We start from the raw sequence: 23,043 nt of genomic DNA, 5'->3' as shown, positions 1-23,043 counted from the left end.
ATGTACAGTTGATTGATGTCTACAGATCCCAGGTAACAAACTCAAGGCCTGGAGGACAAAAACTGGTTTGCTGCATCACTGTGTGGCCCATTCAAAGGTTTCTTTCAGATTTTTTTTCTTTTGACGTTGCCAGAAAATCTGTACCAATAATGCATTTTTCCCCCCATTCTGTTCCTTCCATCACAACAGACTACAAATGGTTTCCTCATCAAATCCCTTAATATCAATTAAACAATGGTTGTGCTGTAGACTGAAATACCTTAATTCCTGGCCTATAAGCCACAACTTTTTTTTTTATTTTTTTTTAAAACACGCTTTCAACCCTACGGGTTCTGCAGTGATACGGCTAATTTGTGCATTCTTTATAACAGCTATAAGGGGGTACTCGATCAGAAAAGGTAAGGGTGAGACCGGTGGAATATATGTGCCGAGGAAGTGAATTTTACCGGTCCGGCCTGGCCCTGTTAGCGCTACGCTAGCATGTTACTGCCGTGCCTCAGTGATTTTTTTTCGGTATGTTTTTTTTTAACTGGCCCTATTAGTGCAGCGCTGGCGTTAGCGCGTTGGCGCTACCGTTAAACTCTCTGTGTACCGTCTTTGTTTTCTTTGTAAATACCTCGTGTTTCAATGTGGGCACTTGCGACTTTTACACGGCTGTGGCCCATGTATGGACCAAATGGTATTTCCTTTACAAATGTACTGGGTGAGGCTTTTTACCAGGTGCGCTCCGTAGGGGGAATTACAGTAATTTGTGTGCCACTATTTTCCATGACTTGAGAATTAAATTATTTTTTTGGGATTAAAAATACCGTATACAGTATATACTAACACTCAGTCACAGGCACATTTGTGTATATGTAACAAAATGATGAGGTGACTGTAATGGACCTTTAATACCAGCATAACCGCCCTCTTTGGGGGAACCAAAACATCAACGTAGGACGCAACCGAAAGTAAGTTGGACCCTCCATTCCTCTGTATTATCATGTAATGGCTTATGCTTTGTCTAAAAGTGCCTTCCCACTGGGTGGTGACCAGTTCAGGGTATAGATCATGTTTTGCCTCAAATCATCGGATATGGGCTCCAGCTCACCTGCAACTCTAATGAGGAGAAGTGCGATAAAACACAGATGTCCAGAGAACATTGAAGAGATGGTACCTGGTGCACAGGAAAATGCGAGATAAACTGCGTTGAGTCGGGAGATCTAACAGCGTTGGCGATCTCCATGCAGCAGGCGAGCGCTTGCCACGGCTCATCTGCATTCATCCACCATTTCTTACCCTAAGGAAATAAACAAGTGTAAAGGCGTGTGATTCTAGTTACAATGGACATATATATATATATATATATATATATACACACACACACACACACACACACACACACACACACACATACAACATCGGGCAACATACAAAAAGTTACTTCAGTTTTAATGGCTGAGAACGCTCTCCAAGGTTGTCATAGCAGAATTCCACTGGTTTGCATTAACAATGTGTCCAAAATGTAATAAGTACTCTATTTTGACAATATGATATTGAATTCTCTCACATTTAATAGTGTTTTGAGAGGATTTTATCGAATCACGAATTTTCAGGGTCGCTGCCATTTTCGAGTCACATGACCTCCGTGCGCAGATGTGACGTGTTACATGCCGCAACAAAGGCTCGATTACATGGGACACCATTTATGACCAGCTCTGATTTCTCGGCTTTATCCTCATCTGATGAAGAAATAGAAGTATCGGTTGATCGGGAAGACGGAGGAATACATCCATACACAGCCGTGAGCGGCACATCTCCGGGGCTCAGGGGAGACGTGAGCCCCCTCCCTGAGCTGTGCGGGTGAGTTCCGGGGCTCAGGGGAGCCGTGAGCTCACTCCCCAGCGAGCGAGCTACGGGGCTCGGGAAGCGAGCTCACGGCGCCGTCGCTCGGTTGATCGAAGATGGAGGAATACTTTCAAACACTCGTGAGCGGCACCGATACTGCCATTTCTTCATCAGATAAGGATAAATCTGAGAAATTGAGCATTTGTTGTGGCACATAACACGTCACATCCGCGCACGTAGGTCATGTGACTCACGAAAATGGCAGCACCTCTGAAATTTCGTAATTGTCGATAAAAATATTCTCAAAACACTATTAAATGAGAAGAGGATTTAACATCACATTGCCAAAATAGAGTACATATTACGTGACCTATTGGATACATTGTTAATGCAAACCAGTGGAATTTCCCTTTCAAAAAAAAAAAAAAAAAAAAAAAAAAAAAAAAAGCATTTGCCGCTAACTCTAATTGCAAGACAGGTAACCCACCAAATTCTTAGCTGCTTATTGATTTAATGTATTAAATGTCGTGAGTAGTTTGTCCTTAAAAAAATTAAAGGGTTACATTGTGAAAAATCTGCAGCGTGACCTAGCTTTTAGCATGTCTATCTCACAGTTCTGCTTGTAAACAATGTTAACCAAATATAGTGTAGATTATTTAGATGGGTAGAGCAATAGAATACATAAACGCACATTCAATGGGTGGTCAGCAGAGTCCAGAATGTCCTCCATGATAAAATTGGCATACTCCAGCCTTCCTTCCAGCGAGCTCTTTTTCTTCAACCCCGTAAGATTGACTAAGTGGATCTTGAGCCAGTCCAGGCCCTTTGGCCCGAGTGGCTTGCCCTCTGCAAACAGCAGGATAGAGCGGGTCACGTCACTTCCCAGGTGGTTGAAGTACGGAGGACAGGGGTACGTCCGTCCACGGAAATCCATATTATGTGGGAACCAGAAGACCTCGTCCCTGATGTGGTTGGCGATTGATAGTTTATAGAGAGCATCCATGCGCAAGCTGTGCATCTCGCTGCATTTTTTTCTGGCACTGATGATCTCCTTTTTCATGTGAGCCTTCTCGGTGGCACTGTAAGAGGGGTCCTGCAGGTTGAAGACGGGAATTTTGGGGGCCTCTGAGACAGGAGGGGGGATGTCTAGCTTGTCGCTACCCCGATCATTAAAGATGGAGATGATGACATCCAAGATAGGTTTGTTTATCCTCCAGGCACAGTTACCCAGCTGATTAAGGGAGTCCAAGATTGGGTGAAGGTTCTGGCATCTCTCCAACAACTCCTCATGCTGGGTCACCCCTTCTAGACTGCGCATCAGCTTGGCAGGGGTCAGCAGGTATGCACCAAACTTGACCGAGGTCCAGGGCAAAGGAGGGCAGCGCATGGGCATTATGGAGGAATCAAAGGTCAGTTTAGTCTCCATGGCCTCCTGCTGTATCTGTGTCAGGATGGGGTGGGGCTTAATAAAGCCCACCTGAGGGGAGAGAGGCTAGTTCATGAAATCCATTTATAGAAAAAGAAAAAAATTGAAATCCCTGCAAACGCCCTGAAAGTAACAGTCACAATAAGATTTAAGAAAGCATTAATCCGAAAAATCTCCACTCAAGTTAACAGTTTGCCTTTTGCTTGGGATTGGGAGGTGACTGTTCCGGGGTGTACCCTGCCTCTTATCCAAGGACAGCTGGGACAGACCAGCCTAACCCGCAACTACACTGAAGAAAATAAGTATTTGAACACTCTGCTTTACTGCAAGTTTTCCCACTTTGAAATCATGAAGTGGTCTGAAATGTTCATCGTAGGTGCATGTCCACTGTGAGAGAGATAATATAAAAATAAAAATCCAGAAATCCCAATTTATGATTCTTTTTTTTTTTTTTTTTAAACGATTTTTGTGTGATACAACTGCAAAGAAGTATTTGAACACCTGAGAAAACCAACGTTAATATTTGGTGCAGTAGCCTTTGTTTGCAATTACCGAGGTCAAACGTTTCCTGTAGTTGTTCACCAGGTTTGCACACACTGCAGGAGGGATTTTGGCCTTTGACCGTCATGTTTAGCTTTTTTCATTTTCCAATGATTGCTCCTTTTTTTTTTTTTTCCCACCAAGCTGCTTGGCAATTTCTCCATAGCCCTTTCTAGCCGTGTGGAGTTGTACAATTTTGTCTCTGGTGTCTTTGGACAGTTCTTTGGTCTTGGCCATGTTACAATTTGAGTCTTACTGATTGTACGGGTTGGACAGGTGTCTTTATGCAGCTAACCCCCTCACACAGGTGAATCTGATTCAGGATAATACATGGAGTGGAGCTGGACTTTTAAAGGCGGACTAACAGGTCTTTGAGGGTCAGAATTCTACCTGATACACAGGTTAATATTAACATTGGTTTTCTCAGGTGTTCAAATACTTATTTGCAACTGTATCACACAAATAAATCGTTAAAAAAAAATCATACATTGTGATTTCTGGATTTTTCTTTTTCGATGATCTCTCACAGTGGACATGCAACTACACTGAAGATTTCAGAACATTCTATGATTTCTAAGTGGAAGAACTTGCAATATAGCAGGGTGTTCAAATACTCATTTTCTTCACTGTATATCAATTAATTAATTCTTACACGTCAACAACAAAAATGCTCAAAATTACAGCCCAAAAACTATTTAGCCCTCTGTTATTAATATGCTTTAGTTTCTTTGAGGCTAAAGCTCTCCTGCTGAAAAATTTGTGCGCTGTAAATAGTCTTGTGTGAACAAATATAGAAAACTGACAGCGAAAAATAAATAAGCCCAGCATTGAGTTGCACCACTCGGACTGCCATGCTGCGTCATAAAGTCATTAGCCAGCTCCCCCGATGAGCTAACCTCCAAAGAGAGCAACAGAAAAGGTGGGGAGTAAAGTCAGAGCAAAGGCAGTGACGGCAAGAACTGCCTTGTAAGCACAAGGTGAAAGCTACGCTATCTCCGAGTCGGATATTAAGTCCCCAAAGTTTTCTCTTGCGCTTTCCCATGACACAGTCCCTTCACCCTCGCGCAGAGTCTGGTGGCAGCCAATCAGCGAGCCAATTAAAAATGGGACACTAAAAAAGGGATTAGTCTGGATTCTTTGCACGGGAGGGTAAGCGGTTTTATAATTCACCCTCATGGGAGGGCCGCACTGGATATTAGGGGTGCACAAGGTGACAGACTTAAGAGTGACAAAAAGCCAAAGTCAATTGTATTCAGACGCTTCCGATCATCATTAATCCCAAAATCTTTTACTCACAGATGTTATTTCAAGGAATAGGACTAAAATGAAAGGATTGGGACAGGATCAATTAGCCGATTATTAAGAGTTCTTTCCATCACATGGAGGAGAAATTAAGCGTTATCTGGTATGAACTAGTTTGCGCCAAAAAAAATAACATGATGTCACGTCCACTATGACAAACTCTCTAATCGACATTCAGTCAATAAGACACTGGCAGACAAAGTGGAAATCAGCACATTAAGGACAAGATGATACCAGCCAATTAAAAAAAATTACAAAAATATTAAAATTTATGGTTTAATTGACTAATCAAGGAAATTTAGTGATATCACTGTCAATACACTAGCATCTGCTTCTCAATAAAATTTAGCTGGATATCGTACAAAAACTAAGAAAAGGCTTAATTTGTGTCTCTAATGCAGGGGTGCCCAGACTTTTGTACCCCAAGATCTACTTTTCAAGCAGCTAGCCTCTCGTGAGCTACCGACCGGGGGGACTGATGATGATGCTCCCAATGTTATGTGATATATCATACTATATATAAATATATAAATTATAAATTTAAAATACAGAATTAGCTATTTGTACATTATAATGCCTGTGCTTTCATCCTGGATCAGGCTGTGCGCCAAGGTGGAATTTTAAAATGACACCATCTCATCCTGCACTTACTACTTTGGCTTCAGACCAGACCTTTCCCACTCGGAAAAGACTGCCTCGCGATCGACGCATTGAGCACCCCTCCTCCAATGTTTCGGTTGTACTCAAAATTGTAACGCTTTAATGGTATTTTACTTTGTAGGTTGCACAGCGCATCACTTGTGTAGAAAGTCATTATACATTGTTATTGAAACAAGCATTCGACTGAGACAAAGGTGTGTTGACATGATACCTGTCGGTTGCTGCGAAAGGTGTACATGTGGTAAAGGATGGGAATGCTCTTTCTGTCGTAGGAAGAGTTCAGGATGTCGCTGTTAATTTTGAGGTTCTTCACCATTATATCCAACAGGTACGTTCCCAGCTCCAAAGGCACAATAGACGGCCAGGAGGATTCGCTGCCCTGGAGTGTGGGCCCTGATGGATGCGCTGCCTCCAGTTTGCACCACTCCTCCCTGGGATGGACATTGTATGCCTGAAAGGTCAAAAACAGCTGATCTAACTGTAATCACAAAATCTTGGAACTGGCCTCACAAACATTAGAAAGTCTTTTCCATTTATTTCTCATTCTCTAAACTCTTGAACAATTCAATTTCAATTTACAAAACGTGTTATAGTACAAAATACATTCAGTTTTCTGTTGTTTTGTTGGTTGAAATTAGACCCTTTCAAATGTAACAGGAAAATCTCAAGTAGGCAAAATTATAACTTTGTTCAAATGTGGAAAATCGTTATCTTACGGTTTCATTTTTGGATACCTTTGTGTCTTTGGCGAGCAGGTCTGTGTAAGCATTGTAAACGGTGCCAAGCTTTTCCACGATGCGATTCCTATACTTTTGCTGAACCGAGTACTTGGTGTAAATGCGGCTGCCCAGTTCTTTGGCTAAAGTCATCAGAGACTCTCCGCTGGGAGGCATGCTGGAAACACTCTGGTAGGACACATTTCAAAGCAGTAAATAATCAGTCGTGCGAGTCAACCAATCCAAGGACTGCCTTGAAGGTCCTCTGTCTGGCATTTTATCGAGCGGCCGGCTGATTTGGGCGGGCTGTATTACCTGCATCATCATGTCAACATACTCGGTGTCCTCCAGCAGACAGAAGTAGGGATAGATGCTGAGTCTTAAGCCCTTGGTGTTGGTCTTCCCCAGGATCATCTTCCCCTCCCTGAAGGCCTGGAGGAGGGCCTTCCGCCACTGAGCCTGTTGCTCCACCAGCAACGCCCTCTAAACGATGACTGCAGTTGTAATAACAACAGTAGCCTACAACACTGCAGCTACATCAGTTGTTTTTATCTCTTAGACCAGTAGCAAATGTTTGTTTCTGTTGAAGTGAAGCTAACACCACCAACACTTTTACATCTGCTTAATTCATTTTGCAGTTTTCCCAATACCATTAATACTGCAAACAATACAATAATAATACAATAAATTATCATTAAGGAGATATACAGTACATACGTTACGAAACCTAACCACCACTATAGATTTTTTTTTTTAAAGTTCTATAAGTCCTCATATCCTTACATCTATTTTATGAGCAGCTTATCCTCACGAGGGTCGCGAGACTGCTGGAGCCAATCCCAGCTATCATCATGCAGGAGGCAGGGTACACCCTGAACTGGTTGCCAGCCAATCGCAAGGCACATGAAGACGGACAAGTTGTACTCACAATCACACCTAAAGGCAACTTAGAGTCTCCCAAGAATGCATGTTTTTGGGATCTGGGAGGAAACCGGAATACCCGGAGAAAACACACACGGGCACGGGGGGAGGACATGCAAACTCCATACAGGCGGGGGCGGGATTCAAACCCCGGTCCTCAGAACTGTGAGGCCCTAAGTCCTCACATATTTGTATTAATGAAGTGATATATACGTGATTAGATGATCAACTGATAATTACCGTAATTCCCGGCCTACAAAGAGCACCTGGTTAAAAGCCTCACCTAGTACATTTGTAAAGGAAATACCATTTGGTACATATATACACCGCAGCTGTGTAAAAGCCACAAGTGCCCATATTGAAACCCACATTGAAACATGAGATATTTACAAAGAAAGACTGTACACAGAGAGTTTAATGCTAGCGCGCTAACACCAGTGGTGCGGTAACGCTAATGCTGCGCTAACAGGGCCGGTTAAAAAAACATACTGGTAAAATTCACCGAGACAGGGCAGAAACATGCTAGCGGAGCGCTAACAGGGTCGGTGGAGGCACATATATTCCACCGTTCTCTCTTACCTTTTCCGCTCGAGTGCGCCCTTGTGGCCGTTATAATAAATGCACAAATGAGCAGCATGACCGCATAAGTCGCAGGGTTGAAAGTGTGTGAAAAAAGTCGTGGCTTATAGGCCGGAAATTACAGTACACTTTGCCAAATGGCACATCTGGGAGTGCACAAAGACCGGGGCCGTGGAAAACATCTGAATTCTTCATATATAATCAAAAGTACCACACATACCAAGAACTAGACTGGGAGAGATGGAAAGATGGAAAGCGGAAACACAGGAACAGAAAGCAGTGAAAATTCTATTGTCGAGTGGCCTCAAAAATGTGGAATGCAAAAACATTCTGGGAAAAAAAATATGCCTCGAAAGTCACACAAAGCTTGGATTAATTTGAACAAGCTCGTGTTGACATAAATATACTTGCATATTACGCAACACAATTCCAGCAATAGTTATAAAATGGTACAGAAGATAAAATAATGGTTGTGCAAATATCCTGTTCCTTCTCCATAGGTTGAAAGGCTGAGAATTTTCTTTGTTTTAAAAGAGCGGTTAACTTTTTGCAGTTGTATGACAATTAGGAAAGTTAAATTTGTACTTTAAACATTGCATGATTAATGGAATTTTAATAATGGTGACAATTTGAGCCATGAACAAATTAATCTGTGACTTTATTTCTAGTGGATTGATAGAACAACTTGGACGCCAACTAGCATGAAGGAATATATTGTGTTCTTCAATTGCTTCCAGCATATCTAAGCAGCTGAAAGTAAATAAACAAACGGGTTAACACTTGATAACATTGATGAATATGTTGGCATATAAATGTAAACTTTGCTTCACCGGTAAAACAGTGTAAAATGCCCCATGCCCATCTGAGTGTGTTTGTACTTTATCTTCAATCAGCAATTTTCAGCAGCTTTCCTAGTAAGTAGTGCAAGTTTAGATAGCGGATGGAGAGGTGACTCTGACTGCCTGCTCTCTGGTGTCCTCCATTACAATACATTATTATTCTGCCCTGCCTGCTTGCCTGCCTGTAAACGCTTCCCGGCCACCAGGGACTCTCGGCCTACTCGCTTCCCACGTAACCCATCTGCAGAGGGAGACGAGCCAGCCCGGACTGTAAATGCCACGGTTAGAAAACAAGATATGACATTTTCCTCCTCCATACTTGTAGTGGACAATGAGTGCCCTTCAAAAGTAGTGAAATAAGACAGACTAACTACAATCAAGATGATGTGTTTTTTTCCTCTTTTTTTAACAGTGTACGAAAAAGTTCTAGAATTTCGGACTTTTTAAAATAATCTACACTTTAATACTCGAGGTTTTTTCCCCCTCATGATTTCAATGTACAGTTCGTCCTTTAGAATGGTGAAAGTTTCTTGGAAAGAATCCCTTGAGAAACAATTACGGTAATTTCTGACCTACAAGCCGCACCTTTTTATGGTTTACGGTTTATGCGGTGATACGGCAAATTTGTGCATTTTTTCCTAACAGCCCCAAGGAGGCACTCGAGGGGAAAAGGTAAGAATGAGACTGGCGGAATATGTGTGCCGAGGAAGTGATTTTTACCTGCCCTTTTAGCGCTGCGCTAGCTATACGCTGTGCTAGCGTGTTGCTGCTGTGTTACTGGCGTGTCTCAGAGATATTTACCGGTAAGTTTTATTTTAACCAGCCCTGTTAGCATTAGTACTAGTGTTAGCACTAGTAATAGTGTTAAACTCTTTCTGTATACCGTCTTTCTTTGTAAATACCTTGTGTTTCAATGTGGCCATTTGCGGCTTTTCCACAGCTGTGGCGTATGTATGTACGAAATGGTATTTCCTTTACAAATGTACTTAGTGAGGCTTGTAACCAGGTGCGCTCTGTAGGCCGGGAATTAAGGTATGTAGAAAATGTACAAAAACAACAACAAAAACACACATTACACAGCCTCCTTACATTTGTTTCCATTTCCAACTAGAAGATACCTATTCAACAATAAGAATTCATTTCATCCAAAAATTTGTCTGTGAACAATTTTGAAATACAGTTTACACACGAGCAGCATCGACCCATTTTTGGGTCGATTATTTCACTTAAGTAAGTTTTGCCATATTTATGGGGCCCCAATGCATATTAGATAGATTATAATTATGGCTTACCATTTTAGCCATATGTTCTGTGATAGGCTTTGCCGCCTCCACAGAGTCAATGGTGACTGCGCAGGCGTGCTCCACTTCAAGCTGGAATTTGAAACGTTCCTGGAGCTCATCTCGTGTGAAATCCAGCTTCGGATACTGGTGGTTATCCCTCTGAGGGTACACACAAGGTAAAATTTATTTCATACTATAATTCCAAGTTGTAAGATCCTAATTATGAAAAGATTGGAAAATATTTTTCAAAGGCACCGGCGTGGCCAAGTACAACTCCCTGTCTAAATAGAAATTTGATTTCGCTGGCCAAGAAACTCTAATGAGTTCACGGGAAATGTTTTGGAAAAAATAAAAAAAGTCATGTTACGTTCACATTTCCCCCCCGCTGAGTCCAATTCAATTGACTTTGAGCATCTGCCAGTACTGAGTCCTGATCCGATATCGATAGATCGCAAGACTTGGAAGAAAAAGTACAGCGCAAACAGAGGAAGTACCATACGCAAACGCGACAGCTGCTATACCAATTAGTGTACACGAAACTAAACATTGGCCTACTTCCGGATCAAAACTATTGCCAGCAGCACTTTTAGAATTTAATTGTTTCTAACATTGTACAAGGACCTGAGCATTAAAAAACAACATTGGCTAATGACCCATATGCTAATCATTCTGCCAAAATACAAATACCTGATCACATGCCTATTTTGGAACATTTCCATTACACACCTGGGAATGCTCATAATATCTAATAATAATGTGTATATCAATGTATATATTTCATTGTTTAATTATTTAGCATTCGGGATTGAAGGAGCAATGACTCTCTCAAAGTTGAACCAAAATCAAACTGAATTTTATACGGGTATGTGACACAGAGCAAACAGTATTCTAATAAGCTTGAGCTTCTGCCACCAACGTGCTCCCCCGAGGCTCCACGCGAGAGACCATCCTGTTTGCTATTCCGCTATCGAACGAGCCAGTTTATTTGGGCAGCATTTCAGCCGTTAAGAAGCCAATGACGTCAGTTGTGAACTATGAAACAACAACAAAAAACTCTAGATGGTCAACAAAGACAACGTGAGCAAAGCAAATGCGATGCAAGAATGATGTAAACCATTGAGAATATAACACTTGGAATGGAATGAATGAACAATGTCAAGACAAAGGGTGGTGGGGGGAAAGGACAGATAGGTGAGAGGCATTCAAAATCACTTGGACTGCCAAGGAGCATTGGTGGAACATTGGCTGCTTGAGTCATCTACTCTCTAAATGAAAACATAATGTGGATCATTAAAACTTAATGAGTCAGGTCTAAGACTATTTGCTTATGGTTTGGAGAAGATCAGATCAGAAGATTAGAGTCAAAAGACCTACATTCTGTACGTTTGCTCAGTGCAATTTTGTCCTCGAAAAAGACAACTCCTGGTGTTTCTCAGTATTGCAGCATTATGGGAAAATATTTTTACAACAGTGTTGAAACATTTTGAAATAGGTTCATTCAAAAAGTTATTGAGAGAAATTGTACACGGCTGGTGGTAGTTTTTTTTCCCAGTTTCGATTATTTTAGTTACCATCTGCTTTGATATAGTGAAATGTCTGATGTAACTATCACGCTCTACAGCTTTTTATCTATGCATTTGTATTTTCTTTTATTCCACGTTGTTTTACTGTGCCGTCTGCTGTGAAGCAAACATTGAAACAGAGACTTCTTAATTTTCTTACACTGCCATCGTAAACTTTAGCTGTACAGATGGCATGACAACTGATTTCTGTTGTGGTAAAATAGTTCTTCTTTCGGTCTTAGTGAAAGTAATTGCAAGCATCTAATGGGCTCCCAAGAAATTTATTATTTTTTTTTTCCCCCAGAGGGGCAATTTTCAGAGGAGTATGTTTAAAGCACAGCATGTTATTTAAGTGGGTGCCATACCTGGCAAAAAATTAGGGTAAGGCATGTATTTAAGGAAATGGCATAATACTTGGTAGAAACTGCCAGAACAACTGCACTGTACATTACTCCACTGAAAAATTATTTTGACTATCCGGCATACTGTACAGCGTCGGTTCTCAAATGTCCCTGTTCTCGAACAAATCGGTTTTCGCACAAAAATTTGAAGATTATTTTGCTTCTGTTTTCAAATGAAAATCGGTACTCGAACGCCCCCAACAAAACTCAGTGTGATGGTCTGAGCGCTGCCCCGTGCTGAAAAGTCTTCTTGTGATTAATGCGCATGCGTGTAAATTTTGTAAACTTCTAGACAGTCTGAAACATCTGTATCTATGCTTCAACGTGTGCCATCCGACAACTTGTCGCCGAGTGTTCATGTTCGCTATGGACGTCTCAGAAAGGTGAATACGGCGAGCGTACAGATGTGAGTATACTTTTGTTATAAGGTTTGGCTAGGGTTACAGGTTAGGATATAAACATGTCAGCTCGCTCTATGTAGAAGAAGGGGAACTATGAGAGTGGGGGATTTCCCAGTAACCGTCCACTACGTACCCAGAGTTCCACTGTTAGTAAAGCATGCGCATTAATCACAAGGGGACTTTTCAGCATGGGGGAGCGCTCATACCATCACACCGGAAATAGAACGCGTGCGGCCAGACCAGCTGCCGCACGACGCGCTCTGTTGTGAATTCCCACCCACCAAAAAAATAAAATAAAATAAACCCGGAAATAACGCACGCGGCGGTTGATCTAGTTTTCAAACAAATCGATTTTCGAACCGCCTTCTAGAATGGATTGTGGTCGAGAAACGAGGCTCTAGTGTACTTGAAATTCTGTAAACTTCGTGTAAGGAAGTTGATTCCCAACCTCAAGTACAACAGTATTTTGAATGACCAAAATTCCAATTACTGTATTAGAAATGCAACTCATCAGTAAACTGAATGCAGTTTTTGTAATTAGTGGAAACCCTGGGCTTGTTTCTCTTCCACGAGCTGGTCCCTTCTTGGGGAATAGGAGACGACGACACCACAAAGTGTGTAATTTATCTCCCGTCTTCTCTGTAGATTTGTTTTAGTCGCTGTCTTGGCAGAAAACCACGCTTCCCAAATCCAAGTTGTTGGAAATGGAAGCAAGGTCTGTGCTTTTTGTGTGTGTGTGTGTGTGTGTTTGAGAGCCTGTTAACGCACACTAGCCTCGGTGCATGAGTATCAAATTTCTGTAAACCTGCATTTAAAATCAATTAATTTGAAGCTGATAGTGTCTCTTAAATGCAGTATCATTTGCTTGTAAACTGTAAGCTCTTCTTCTGTCATTACTTGGATATTTATTTTGCTCCTTTCTGAAGATACTCTTCAAAGATGTTCGTTTCATTTTCTCAAGATTTTTTTGTCAGCTTGTGCGCTTTCTTTGTTATACAGTACTGGATACCATGTGACAGAGATGAGGAGCGAGACATATACAAAGGGACAGGCAGCTGCACCTGATTATAATAGCAAAACAGAAAAGTAGTTTTTGTTCAGTTACTTTCACCATTTTGGCAACAACCTAATTTCGATTTGTATAAATCTAATAACTACTTTTTTTGTTACACAGTTATGTTTTTTTTTATGTTGTTGTTTCCCTACATTGACGAGTAACCTATATGTCAGGGGTCGGGAAGCCTTTAGGGTGAGAGAGCCATAAACGACAAATATTTTAAAATGTAATTCCAAAAGAGCCATCCAATATTTTTAAAACTAAGTACAAGTGTATTTGTGCATTTTATGTAAGACCAACACTTTAAGAGTACAATAAGTCTCTAAATTTATTTAAATAACATTATACTGTTGCTAACCAATGATGGCAAAAGTACTTTTTACCATTAATGCGACTTCTTAACTGATGGCTTAGTCGTCTGTTTCATACGTCATTAAACAAAACTTCATGCAGCCTTTGAGACTTCCATCTGTTATTCATGAACGTAGGTTGGTCTTTTTTTTTTTTTTTAAATATGAGAAAGACTTTTCATATGCATAGGTTTAACCAAACATTGTCAGTACAACAATACTCACACGCCGCAGTGACGGAAAGTGCGTTCCAAGTTTTCACAATCAGCTGGTCTGCAGGTTGATTTTTCATCATTCCTCCCCACTTATGTTCACTCCCCAACAATGGTTGCCGACAGAGGCATATCTTTATGTAAAAAAAAATTCCGGTGGTGGGCAGCGCATAAGCACGCTGTCATTACAAACCACATTGATAGGCTGCGTAAGGACTGTAACAATTGTAATTATGAGTGTACCCCTTTAAGAGCGGAGGAGGGGGCGGTGCAAGGTAAACTAGGAAGAAGAGTGTGTGGCCATCACTGGAGGCTGTGTAGCAGGTCGTTGTTAGAGAAAGTTACGTGTGGTGCGAGCCATACAACCACCAAAAGAGCCAGGTGTGGCTCCTGAGCCATAGGTTCCAGACCCCTGCTATATATCATTGAATAGGGCAGAAGTCAAATACCTTTGTGTAAAGCTCCTGAACCAAGGAAGGGGCGTTTTGGCTTGTCGTGGGGTTGGAGGCTGGCTGGTAGTCAGGGTGGATGACGCGTACAGCCTTCAGTGCCATTTCTTTTTCATCGAGCTGGAATACACATTGGCTGAAGACATCGTCCACAGAGAGGCCATCCTCCTCCATCTGTTTCAAGCACCTAAACACGCACAGACACAAACACAGGCTACCATGGCTACATTGCAAAATTTATTCATTGTTTACAAACAACAGTCGCAGAATATCGAGGACTGTGCTTCCACTGGCACAGCCCTCTTCTGTCTGGCCAAAAATGTGAGCCCGATCTAGAAGCAGATAGACATTGACAGCGCAGGTGAAATGTTGATTCAATAAGAATCTCCTCGAAGTCTTGACTGGACTGGACAGTGCAGATAACGCTAATGTGCGCCCAGTGACTGGCATAGAAATGAGAGATGGAGCAGTAGAATTATTCAAATACCAAATGAAACCCATGTTCAAGTCGGTGGAACATTTTAAGTTCAGAACCTGAGTCAAATTTATTGCCCAAGTATGTAACAAGACAGAAGGCCAAGCTTCCATCCATCCATTTTCTTTTGCTGCTTATCCTCACGAGGGTCACGGGGAGTGCTGGAGCCAAGCTCAGCTGTCAATGGGCAGGAGGCAGGGTATACCCTGAACTGGTCGCCAGCTAATCGCAGGGCACATCGAGACAAATAGCCACATTCACAATCACAGCTAGGGGCAATTTAGATTGTCCAATTAATGTTGCATGTTTTTGGGATGTGGGAGGAAACTGGAGTGCCCGGAGAAACCCACGCAGGCACGGGGAGAACAAGCAAACCCCACACAGGCGGAGCCGGGATCGAACCCGGGTCCTCAGAACTGTGAGGCCAACGCTTCACCAGCCGAGTTACTGTGCTGCCAGGCCAAACATTTTGGGGAAAAAATTTATCTGACAGCCGCCAAATTAAAATATTTCTCCCTACACAGAGGTTCAGTTAGCTTAGTTGTAGTTGTATGCTTTACTGTGGAGCATACGTTAATTGGCAACCATTCAGGGTGTATTTTGCCTCCTGCCAGTTGACAGCTGGGCTAGGCTCCAGCACTCCCTGCGACCCTCGTGAGGATAAGCGGCAAAGAAAATGGATGGATGAATTAGACCACCCACTTGGTACAACCAAAGTCAGTTTGTCTTTGGGACAAAGAATGATAAAAATAGCTACAAAAAGTTTACTTCAAGAGCTGATAGAGCCATTCTTTATATTAACCAAAATCACTGGGAATAGATTCAAGCTGAACCATGTCAAAAAGGATAAAGTATTATTTAATCTGTTGCATTTTTTGTGGCACTCACAGTGTTCTTCATGCATTATACTTTTCATGATACCAGCCATGAAAATAAACAATACATTGAAGAAACAGCTCTTGTCTAATATTTTCTCCCATGTTACATGATTTCTCTCAAACCGAAGTTCAGCATCTCATGGCCTGAAATCTTTCTAGCAATGAGCAGAAGAGGTGTTTGGTTATATTGCCCCCTATAGGGAGAAATAAGAACTACAAAATGTAATCACTAAAGTTGAGAAACCCTTCCATTATTTGACAACCCCAGAACAAAAGTGACAACAGCTAAAGCCAACAAGCATCCATCCATCCATCCATCCATCCATCCATTTTCTATACCTCAGGATCGCGGGCGTGCATATTTCAGCCAAATTTGGATGAGGCAGAGGTAAACCTGGTTGCCAGCCAATCACAGGCCAACAAGAATTGACAAACAAATACACTTCAAGCCACCCATTAATTCTGAATAAGATTATTAGATGGTGGCATTAGCTGATGTCAACACATCATTGTAACATAATCATGAGCACAACCCTTAATGAAAACTCAAAATTCTTCACACCTAGAGTAAGGTTGTATGAGCCCTGAGATTAACTGGCGACCAGTCTAGGGTATAACCAACTGGTCAAAAAAATAAACTCAATTAGGCTCCAGAGCACTAGAGATCTCAATGAGGACAAATGCTATGGTATATGCATTAAATTTCACAAACCATTCTTGAATGAAACAAGAACAGCAGTAAGAATACCACTAAGAATATATTTGAAATGGTATGCAAGATGGAAGCCCTTTATCTCCAGCTCACATTTTGAAAAACTCTTAAAATTCTTTGGAGACTATGTGCAGTTTTCGTTAGTGGGCAATCTGAACAAGCCTTGTAGAAAAATGGGATTAGTCCTTCGGCTCGTCAGCGTGATCCGGGGGAACAAAGGCGACAAGACAGAGTGAACAATGGGGTGTAATGAGCCTGGTGACCGGCAATGCATCACCACGGGGGAAGCGGGGAGCTCAGGAGGACGCGGCACTCGGAGAGGAAAAGTCAAAGGGAGAAAGAAGTGTGTGTTTATCGGCGTGGGCACAATGGGATGGATGACTGAGAGAGGAGGATACTGTGAGGCCAATGAAGGCGAATGCTGTCCAAAGCCATACAGAAGCCCCAAGGGATACTTTTCAGTGGTTTGATTCACTTAGGCCAGGGGTGCCCAGACTTTTTGACCCCAAGATCTACTATTCAAGCATCCAGCCTCTTGCGATCGACGGGTGGTGGTGGTGGTGAAGGGGGCCTGATGTTTTTTGTTTTAGAATGACCATGTCATAAAGATCTACCCACTTCAAAAATGCAAAACATATTTATTTTAAAGTATATTGACGATTCTTTATGTGTAATTGTATGTTTGTGTGCCTTGCATAGCTGCATGAGCTAATCTTACACAACATTAATTAACTTTAAACATTTTTGTGACTATCTGAGTTCAAGCTGACGATCACTAAACACCACACGAATGAAAATGCACACCTGGGCTGTCTCACTCACGTCTGTGGATTCGTCCAACTGCAGTGAGAAACGCTCACAATCTGAGATGTGTGTGTGTGCGGCCAATTGGGATTTTAGTTCGTTCACTTTTCTCATTCTCAGCTTGCTTTTCGGCGGAATGTCGGTGTCGTATTTTCCATAAAGAGTTCGAAAATGCCGCGACACATTTCACTACACTGGTAGATAAGGCAAACGCACTTCAAAAATTACATCGTTAAAAAATTGTCCGCCTCCCATTCCATATGAAAGTGATACGTTTTTGTCTTCTTTACTCCAGCATTCATAATCATGTTTGTCAAGATTTCTTAAACGAGATCTTAAAAGAGGGGGGAACTCATTGACAGCGTGTTTTCCTGTACAGTTGTTTGCACATGCGTGGTGAGCTCAAGTTAAACTGATCGAAACTGCCGGTCGATCGCGATCGACGCATTGAGCACCCGTGACTTAGGCGTTACTCAATCCGTGCCATCTTAGGCTCCGCTAGATCCCTTGGATCTGATACATTTGATCACAACTCAGTGAACATCAGGAAAGAATGTATAATGTCAAAGAGGTGGCCAGACCAAAACATTACAGACAAAATACTGTGATTCAAAACAGAGAGGCTGACATGACACCTGCTGTTAGGTCTTGTTATTGTACACATTTTCATAGTTGTGTGATGTGTAGTGTGCAGTGTATACATACCAATTAATAACTTGTGAGGAGCAGTAAGCACTACGGCCCATACATTCCAGAGCAGCACAATACGATCCGATATTTGGCCGCAGACCTGCCTCCTCTAACATAATAAACAAACGCCCAATCTGATTTAGGGTGCCCTAAAAAAGAAAACAAAACAAAACAAGGAGAGATGATGAACTTTGTATGCAGATGTGCTTAAAAATGACAAAGTATGTCAACTGTAGAATGAATGAGAATTCAAGGACAACTTGCTGAAACCTCTGCAAACGTTTTGATTTAGAATACAAAACAACCCCATGAAACTTTGCTGTTGGAGTCACGAGGGAAGCGGCACCACGTGCATTTTCTCTCCCTAGTGTGAAACAAATAACACGCTCAGTCATCTTCTGGGGCTGTTTTACTAAATCCAGCATCAGGGTGCACTGAAGATGTGCTGGGTGGAAAGAAATCTCAAGAACGTCAAGGCTTTCTGAAACAAAATATATGGGTCTGCAAAAATGATAAAAGACAAAAATATGAAGCTTATATAAAAAGAAGAGCAGCTAAGAACAAAATATTAGTAATCTATCCTAAAGAGTCTTTATACAAATAGTTCTGGACATCTCAAAAAAAAATGCTGATACATCCAGTTTGCACACACACTTTGAACCTGAAAAGGATGAGCAAACTTGGAGAACTTTGCTATAGTAAACTAAAATACCGGCCAGGACATGCTTTAGGCCTCATCCAGAGTTTAGGAATAGTTTGCAGTGGTTTTAACCCTTTTCCTCCAAGTGCAATAAATATTAATTTGAGCCACATTTTGCTCCAAGCCATTTTTCCTCAAACTTATTTTATAAGAAATTTCGCAAAATAAAACAATGCAGACTATTCATTGATTCATTTTTAGGAATTTCCATTCATTCTCTCGTTTCAAGTAATTTCACCGATTTTAGTTTAGGGTGCGATCTTCATCTTTTCATCACAAGACTTTTGGCATACTGGAAAACGTGCAGACCACTCGATAACATATGCGTACGTATGTCTATAACTTATATCTACGCCGTAGTAACCAGAATGCTTCTCTAAGAAATGCTAACATCAGATTGAAAGTACCGATGACATATCGCCAAAATGCTGCCGGACATCGGACTGTTGCCGTTATTATAAACACCAAATTTAATGCAAACAGACAGCAATGCCGTTTTCCGCTATCACAGCTGCGACTAATTTCACGACGAGTGCTGCGATCGATGCTGGCGGCCGGTCTTGATCACAACCTCGCCCCACATCAAGCCATACCCCCCGGACCCCCCAAAAATTTCTAAACGAATCTACACATTACACACCAATGACATTTTCAGATGAAAAAACTCGGAATTCCGCGAATCCGCAGAAAATTCCCATCTGTTTTTTCCCCTTTCACAACAAAATGTTGTCTACATATAAATATCACAGACTTTCACCAATCAGTGGTGAGTCTACTATGTACATATTCCTCACAATGAAAGGGAGGGGAAGGGGGGCGGTTTCACTGTACTGTCATTAAAAAGGAGCAGGACTTTTTAGCATACCTTTTTGGCCCAGACTCGCAGCATGATGTTGTAAACGTCCGTGTCGAGACATACCCGTCGACTCTGAACTCTGTGCTGGCTGAGCAAGAACCTGTGGGCTCGTTCAATGTCCCCCGCAAACACACACGCCTCCAGCCAAGCGAAGATGCAAGAGCGGAGGTTCGCTATGGCCCCATCCTTGGCCTGCAGCGGATGCTCCGATTCACTCAGGCAGGACCAGGGGTTGGCTTGCTGTCCGAGCCTCCTCTCTAGTTCCTCCACCTGAGCAAGCTCCTCGTCGGTCACCTGGTTCTTTGCACGGGGAGATTTATTTTTAGGGTCCTTTCGTTTGCTTTTGGGGTTTTTTTGTGGTACAGCAGCCGGAATGTTGGCAGTCACGTTGCTCTTTTCAGCCAAGGCAGCAGGGTTTTTGCTGGGTATCGTTTTGTAACTCGTGCCAGGCCATTTTGGGTTGCCTTTATCATCAGGGTGCTTTCCTGCCACTTTCTCATTGCCGCTCTTCTGCAGCTTCTCAGCAAGGTGTTGCTGTTTTTTCACTTTACCTTTCTTCTCCTTAGTTATTTTGTCCATCCAGCGAGTGGGCTGCGATTTAGAAGGTTCCCTAATAACATTCTGTGCCAATTTGGAACCATCAGGCCTCTCTGGAGGTGTGTGAGGGGTTCTGGCCAAGGAGGAGTTGTGGCTCCCCGTTGAGGGGGGTTGAAGAAACTCCACATTTGCTTTTTGGACTTCAAGAAGACTTTCAGGTTGGAGTTGCTGGATCCTGGCCTCAAGTACTTAAGAAGGATGAATGGAAGAAAAAAAAGTTATACAGGAATTTCCAAATAATTGCCTATATTTGTAACTGTGAAACCTTGTATGTCTATATGTGCACTACGAGCGACTGGTGACAATTTCAAGGTGTACCCGGCTGGCATAGACTTCAGCTCACCTAATGAGGTCAAGTTCTACAGAAAATGGATAAAATAGAGTCCTCTAAATGAAATGAGGACATCAACGCATCCTTGAAATGGTCCGTGAGAATAAAACATTCACTGTATCTTTAGCTCAAATTTTGGAGCTCCCCGACAATCCTATTGAGGACAACATGTGTCATAGAACAGTAATTAATTTGCCGTTTGTACTGGAAATATTGGTGTTGTAAAGCATATACAAAATTGGGTCAAACAGAAGTGGCAGTCAGAAGGGCCTGTTCTGGAAACTTGTATGACAAAATCACGTTGTTTTATTTTTAATACATTGCCCATTTTATACAAACTTTGTTAGAGTGTCAAGGGAGCTTTAATTTTTTCAAAATGGTGAAAACATTAGTGATATTGTCCTCTTAAATTTACCTACAATGTTAATATACATTTGGCATCAGATGTAAGGAATAATAATGAAAAAAAAAAAAAGATTATCCCACGATTGGGACATAACTGTGTGAAATTACCATCTAACAGCCGAGTTTGTTGCGCAACACGTTTCTTGGCATCTTCTGTCTTCCGGACTGAAAATGAGACCTTTCTTCGATGAGGTTCCAAATGAATATCTGGGGAAAATAAGTAATAATAATAAAAAGCATATGTCAACCCCAAACCTCGGTTTGCATACAAAAATGGATAACGGATCATTTCACTTTTCAGAGCAGGAAGTTACTCAAGTTGGCATCGTACACAATGTATTCTCTGTAAGTTTGTCTGATATTAGTTTTAGCTTAAAAGCACATTAAACATTGAGTAAAATATCTGTACACAATGCAATCAACGACCTCAGCCACATTAGCCGTAAAAGGCAAAATTATATATCAGTCGCCTCACCTGCTCGCACCCTAACGGCGCCATTTCTTATCGCGAGACACCGCTGGCAACATTTTACAAGAGGAGCGCGAGACGTACACTTTTCCAACAAACTGAGCCGATTGAGACATTTAACGAAGGCACAAACTCTGAGGAGTGACATGTTGACATGGAATAACCGCGTTACATCTCGACACTAGGGCGCCATTTTGAATCAGACCAAGCTGTCTTGAGGCAGAGCTATCGTCATACAAACAGACAAAACTAGAAGATTGCAGAGCTATCGATACAATATTTGCAGGTATTTCGTTTAATTAAATCAAATTAAATTAAATTAAATCAAATTAAATTAAAAGGTGATGTTAAGAACTGTGAACACTACAGTGGAATAAAGATGAGGAGCCACACAATGACGTTATGGGAAAGAGTAGTAGCGGTTTGACTCAGGTCAGAAGTAAGTATATGCGAGCAACAGTAGGGTTTCATGCCTACAAAGAGTACCACAGGTGCATTATTTGCCTTGAGGATGCTCGTGGAAAAGTACCGAGAAGGTCAGAAGAAGCTACATTGTGTCTTTGTAGACCTAGAGAAAGCCTATGACAGAGTACCAAGAGAGGAACTGTGGTACTGCATGCGCAAGTCTGGTGTGGCAGAAAAATATGCTAGAATAGTACAGGACATGTATGAGGGCAGCAGAACAGCGGTGAGATGTGCCGTTGGTGCGTCAGAAGAATTTAAGGTGGAGGTGGGACTACATCAGGGCTCACCTTTGAGCCCTTCCTGTTTCCGGTAGTAATGGATAGGCTGACAGATGAGGTTAGACTGGATTCCCCTTAGACCGTGGTGTTCACAGATGATATTGTGATCTGCACTGAAAGCAGGGAGTAGGTGGAGGAACAGTTAGAAAGATAGAGGTACGCACTGGAAAGGAGTGGAATGAAGATTAGCTGTAGTAAAACAAAATATATGTGCATGAATGAGAGGGGCGGTGGGGGAAGACTGAAGCTCCAGGGAGAAGAGATAGCGAGGGTGGACATGATGTACGGATTAGAGACGATGGCGCTGAAGAGACAACAGGAAGCAGACCCGGAGGTGGCAGAAGTAAAGACGTTGAGGTTCTCGCTCAGAGTGAGCAGGTTGGATGGGATTAGAACTGAGCTCATTAGAGGGACAACCAAAATTGGATGTTTTGGAGACAAGGTACGAGAGAGCAGACTGATGATGACATGTTGTGGCGACCCCTAATCAGGACAAGCCAAAAAGAAAAGAAGAAGGTCTTTCGTTTAATTCAAGGGATGGTGAATTTTGTTCTACATCCAGCTGTCTGTATCACTCAAAATCAATTGAAAGCAAACAAATACTTTAAGAAAGAAAGACAGAATCTTACGAAATTAACATGTAAGAGCAGACTATTCAACATTGGTGTAATTGTCTCACATCTATATCAGATTAATGCACGAGTGGAGCGTTGAATGTTCTTGTGTGCTTTATTAAATACACGCAACTCATTGATTAATTATTTATTATCAACAAACAAATCATCTATGAAAACAGCTGTTGATTAACTCTCAATTGTATTTTCTATAGTGCTTGCCCTCATTAGGCATGAGATT

At 41.8% G+C, this 23,043-nt stretch overlaps 1 protein-coding gene across 1 annotated transcript in view; it reads right to left on the bottom strand.

The window, feature by feature from the left end:
- The window catches only part of polrmt (polymerase (RNA) mitochondrial (DNA directed)), a 53,394-nt gene extending 31,741 nt beyond the window's left edge, over window positions 1-21,653 (bottom strand). Inside the window, exons 1-11 of the mRNA XM_061825232.1 lie at window positions 21,452-21,653; window positions 21,085-21,183; window positions 19,653-20,428; window positions 18,103-18,236; window positions 14,529-14,715; window positions 10,106-10,255; window positions 6,790-6,957; window positions 6,493-6,663; window positions 5,970-6,209; window positions 2,522-3,307; window positions 1,160-1,282 (exon numbers count right to left, since the gene is read on the bottom strand). Coding sequence (XP_061681216.1) covers window positions 1,160-1,282; window positions 2,522-3,307; window positions 5,970-6,209; window positions 6,493-6,663; window positions 6,790-6,957; window positions 10,106-10,255; window positions 14,529-14,715; window positions 18,103-18,236; window positions 19,653-20,428; window positions 21,085-21,183; window positions 21,452-21,593 — 2,976 coding nt within the window. The 5' untranslated portion in view covers window positions 21,594-21,653. The remainder of the gene's footprint in view (window positions 1-1,159; window positions 1,283-2,521; window positions 3,308-5,969; window positions 6,210-6,492; window positions 6,664-6,789; window positions 6,958-10,105; window positions 10,256-14,528; window positions 14,716-18,102; window positions 18,237-19,652; window positions 20,429-21,084; window positions 21,184-21,451) is intronic.
- Window positions 21,654-23,043: the final 1,390 nt, after the last annotated feature.

Source organism: Syngnathoides biaculeatus, chromosome 7 (assembly GCF_019802595.1).
Source record: "Syngnathoides biaculeatus isolate LvHL_M chromosome 7, ASM1980259v1, whole genome shotgun sequence".
Lineage (NCBI taxonomy): Eukaryota > Metazoa > Chordata > Actinopteri > Syngnathiformes > Syngnathidae > Syngnathoides > Syngnathoides biaculeatus.
The sequence above is the reverse complement of the archived record's forward strand: the minus strand, read 5'-3'. Positions and strand labels throughout refer to the sequence as shown.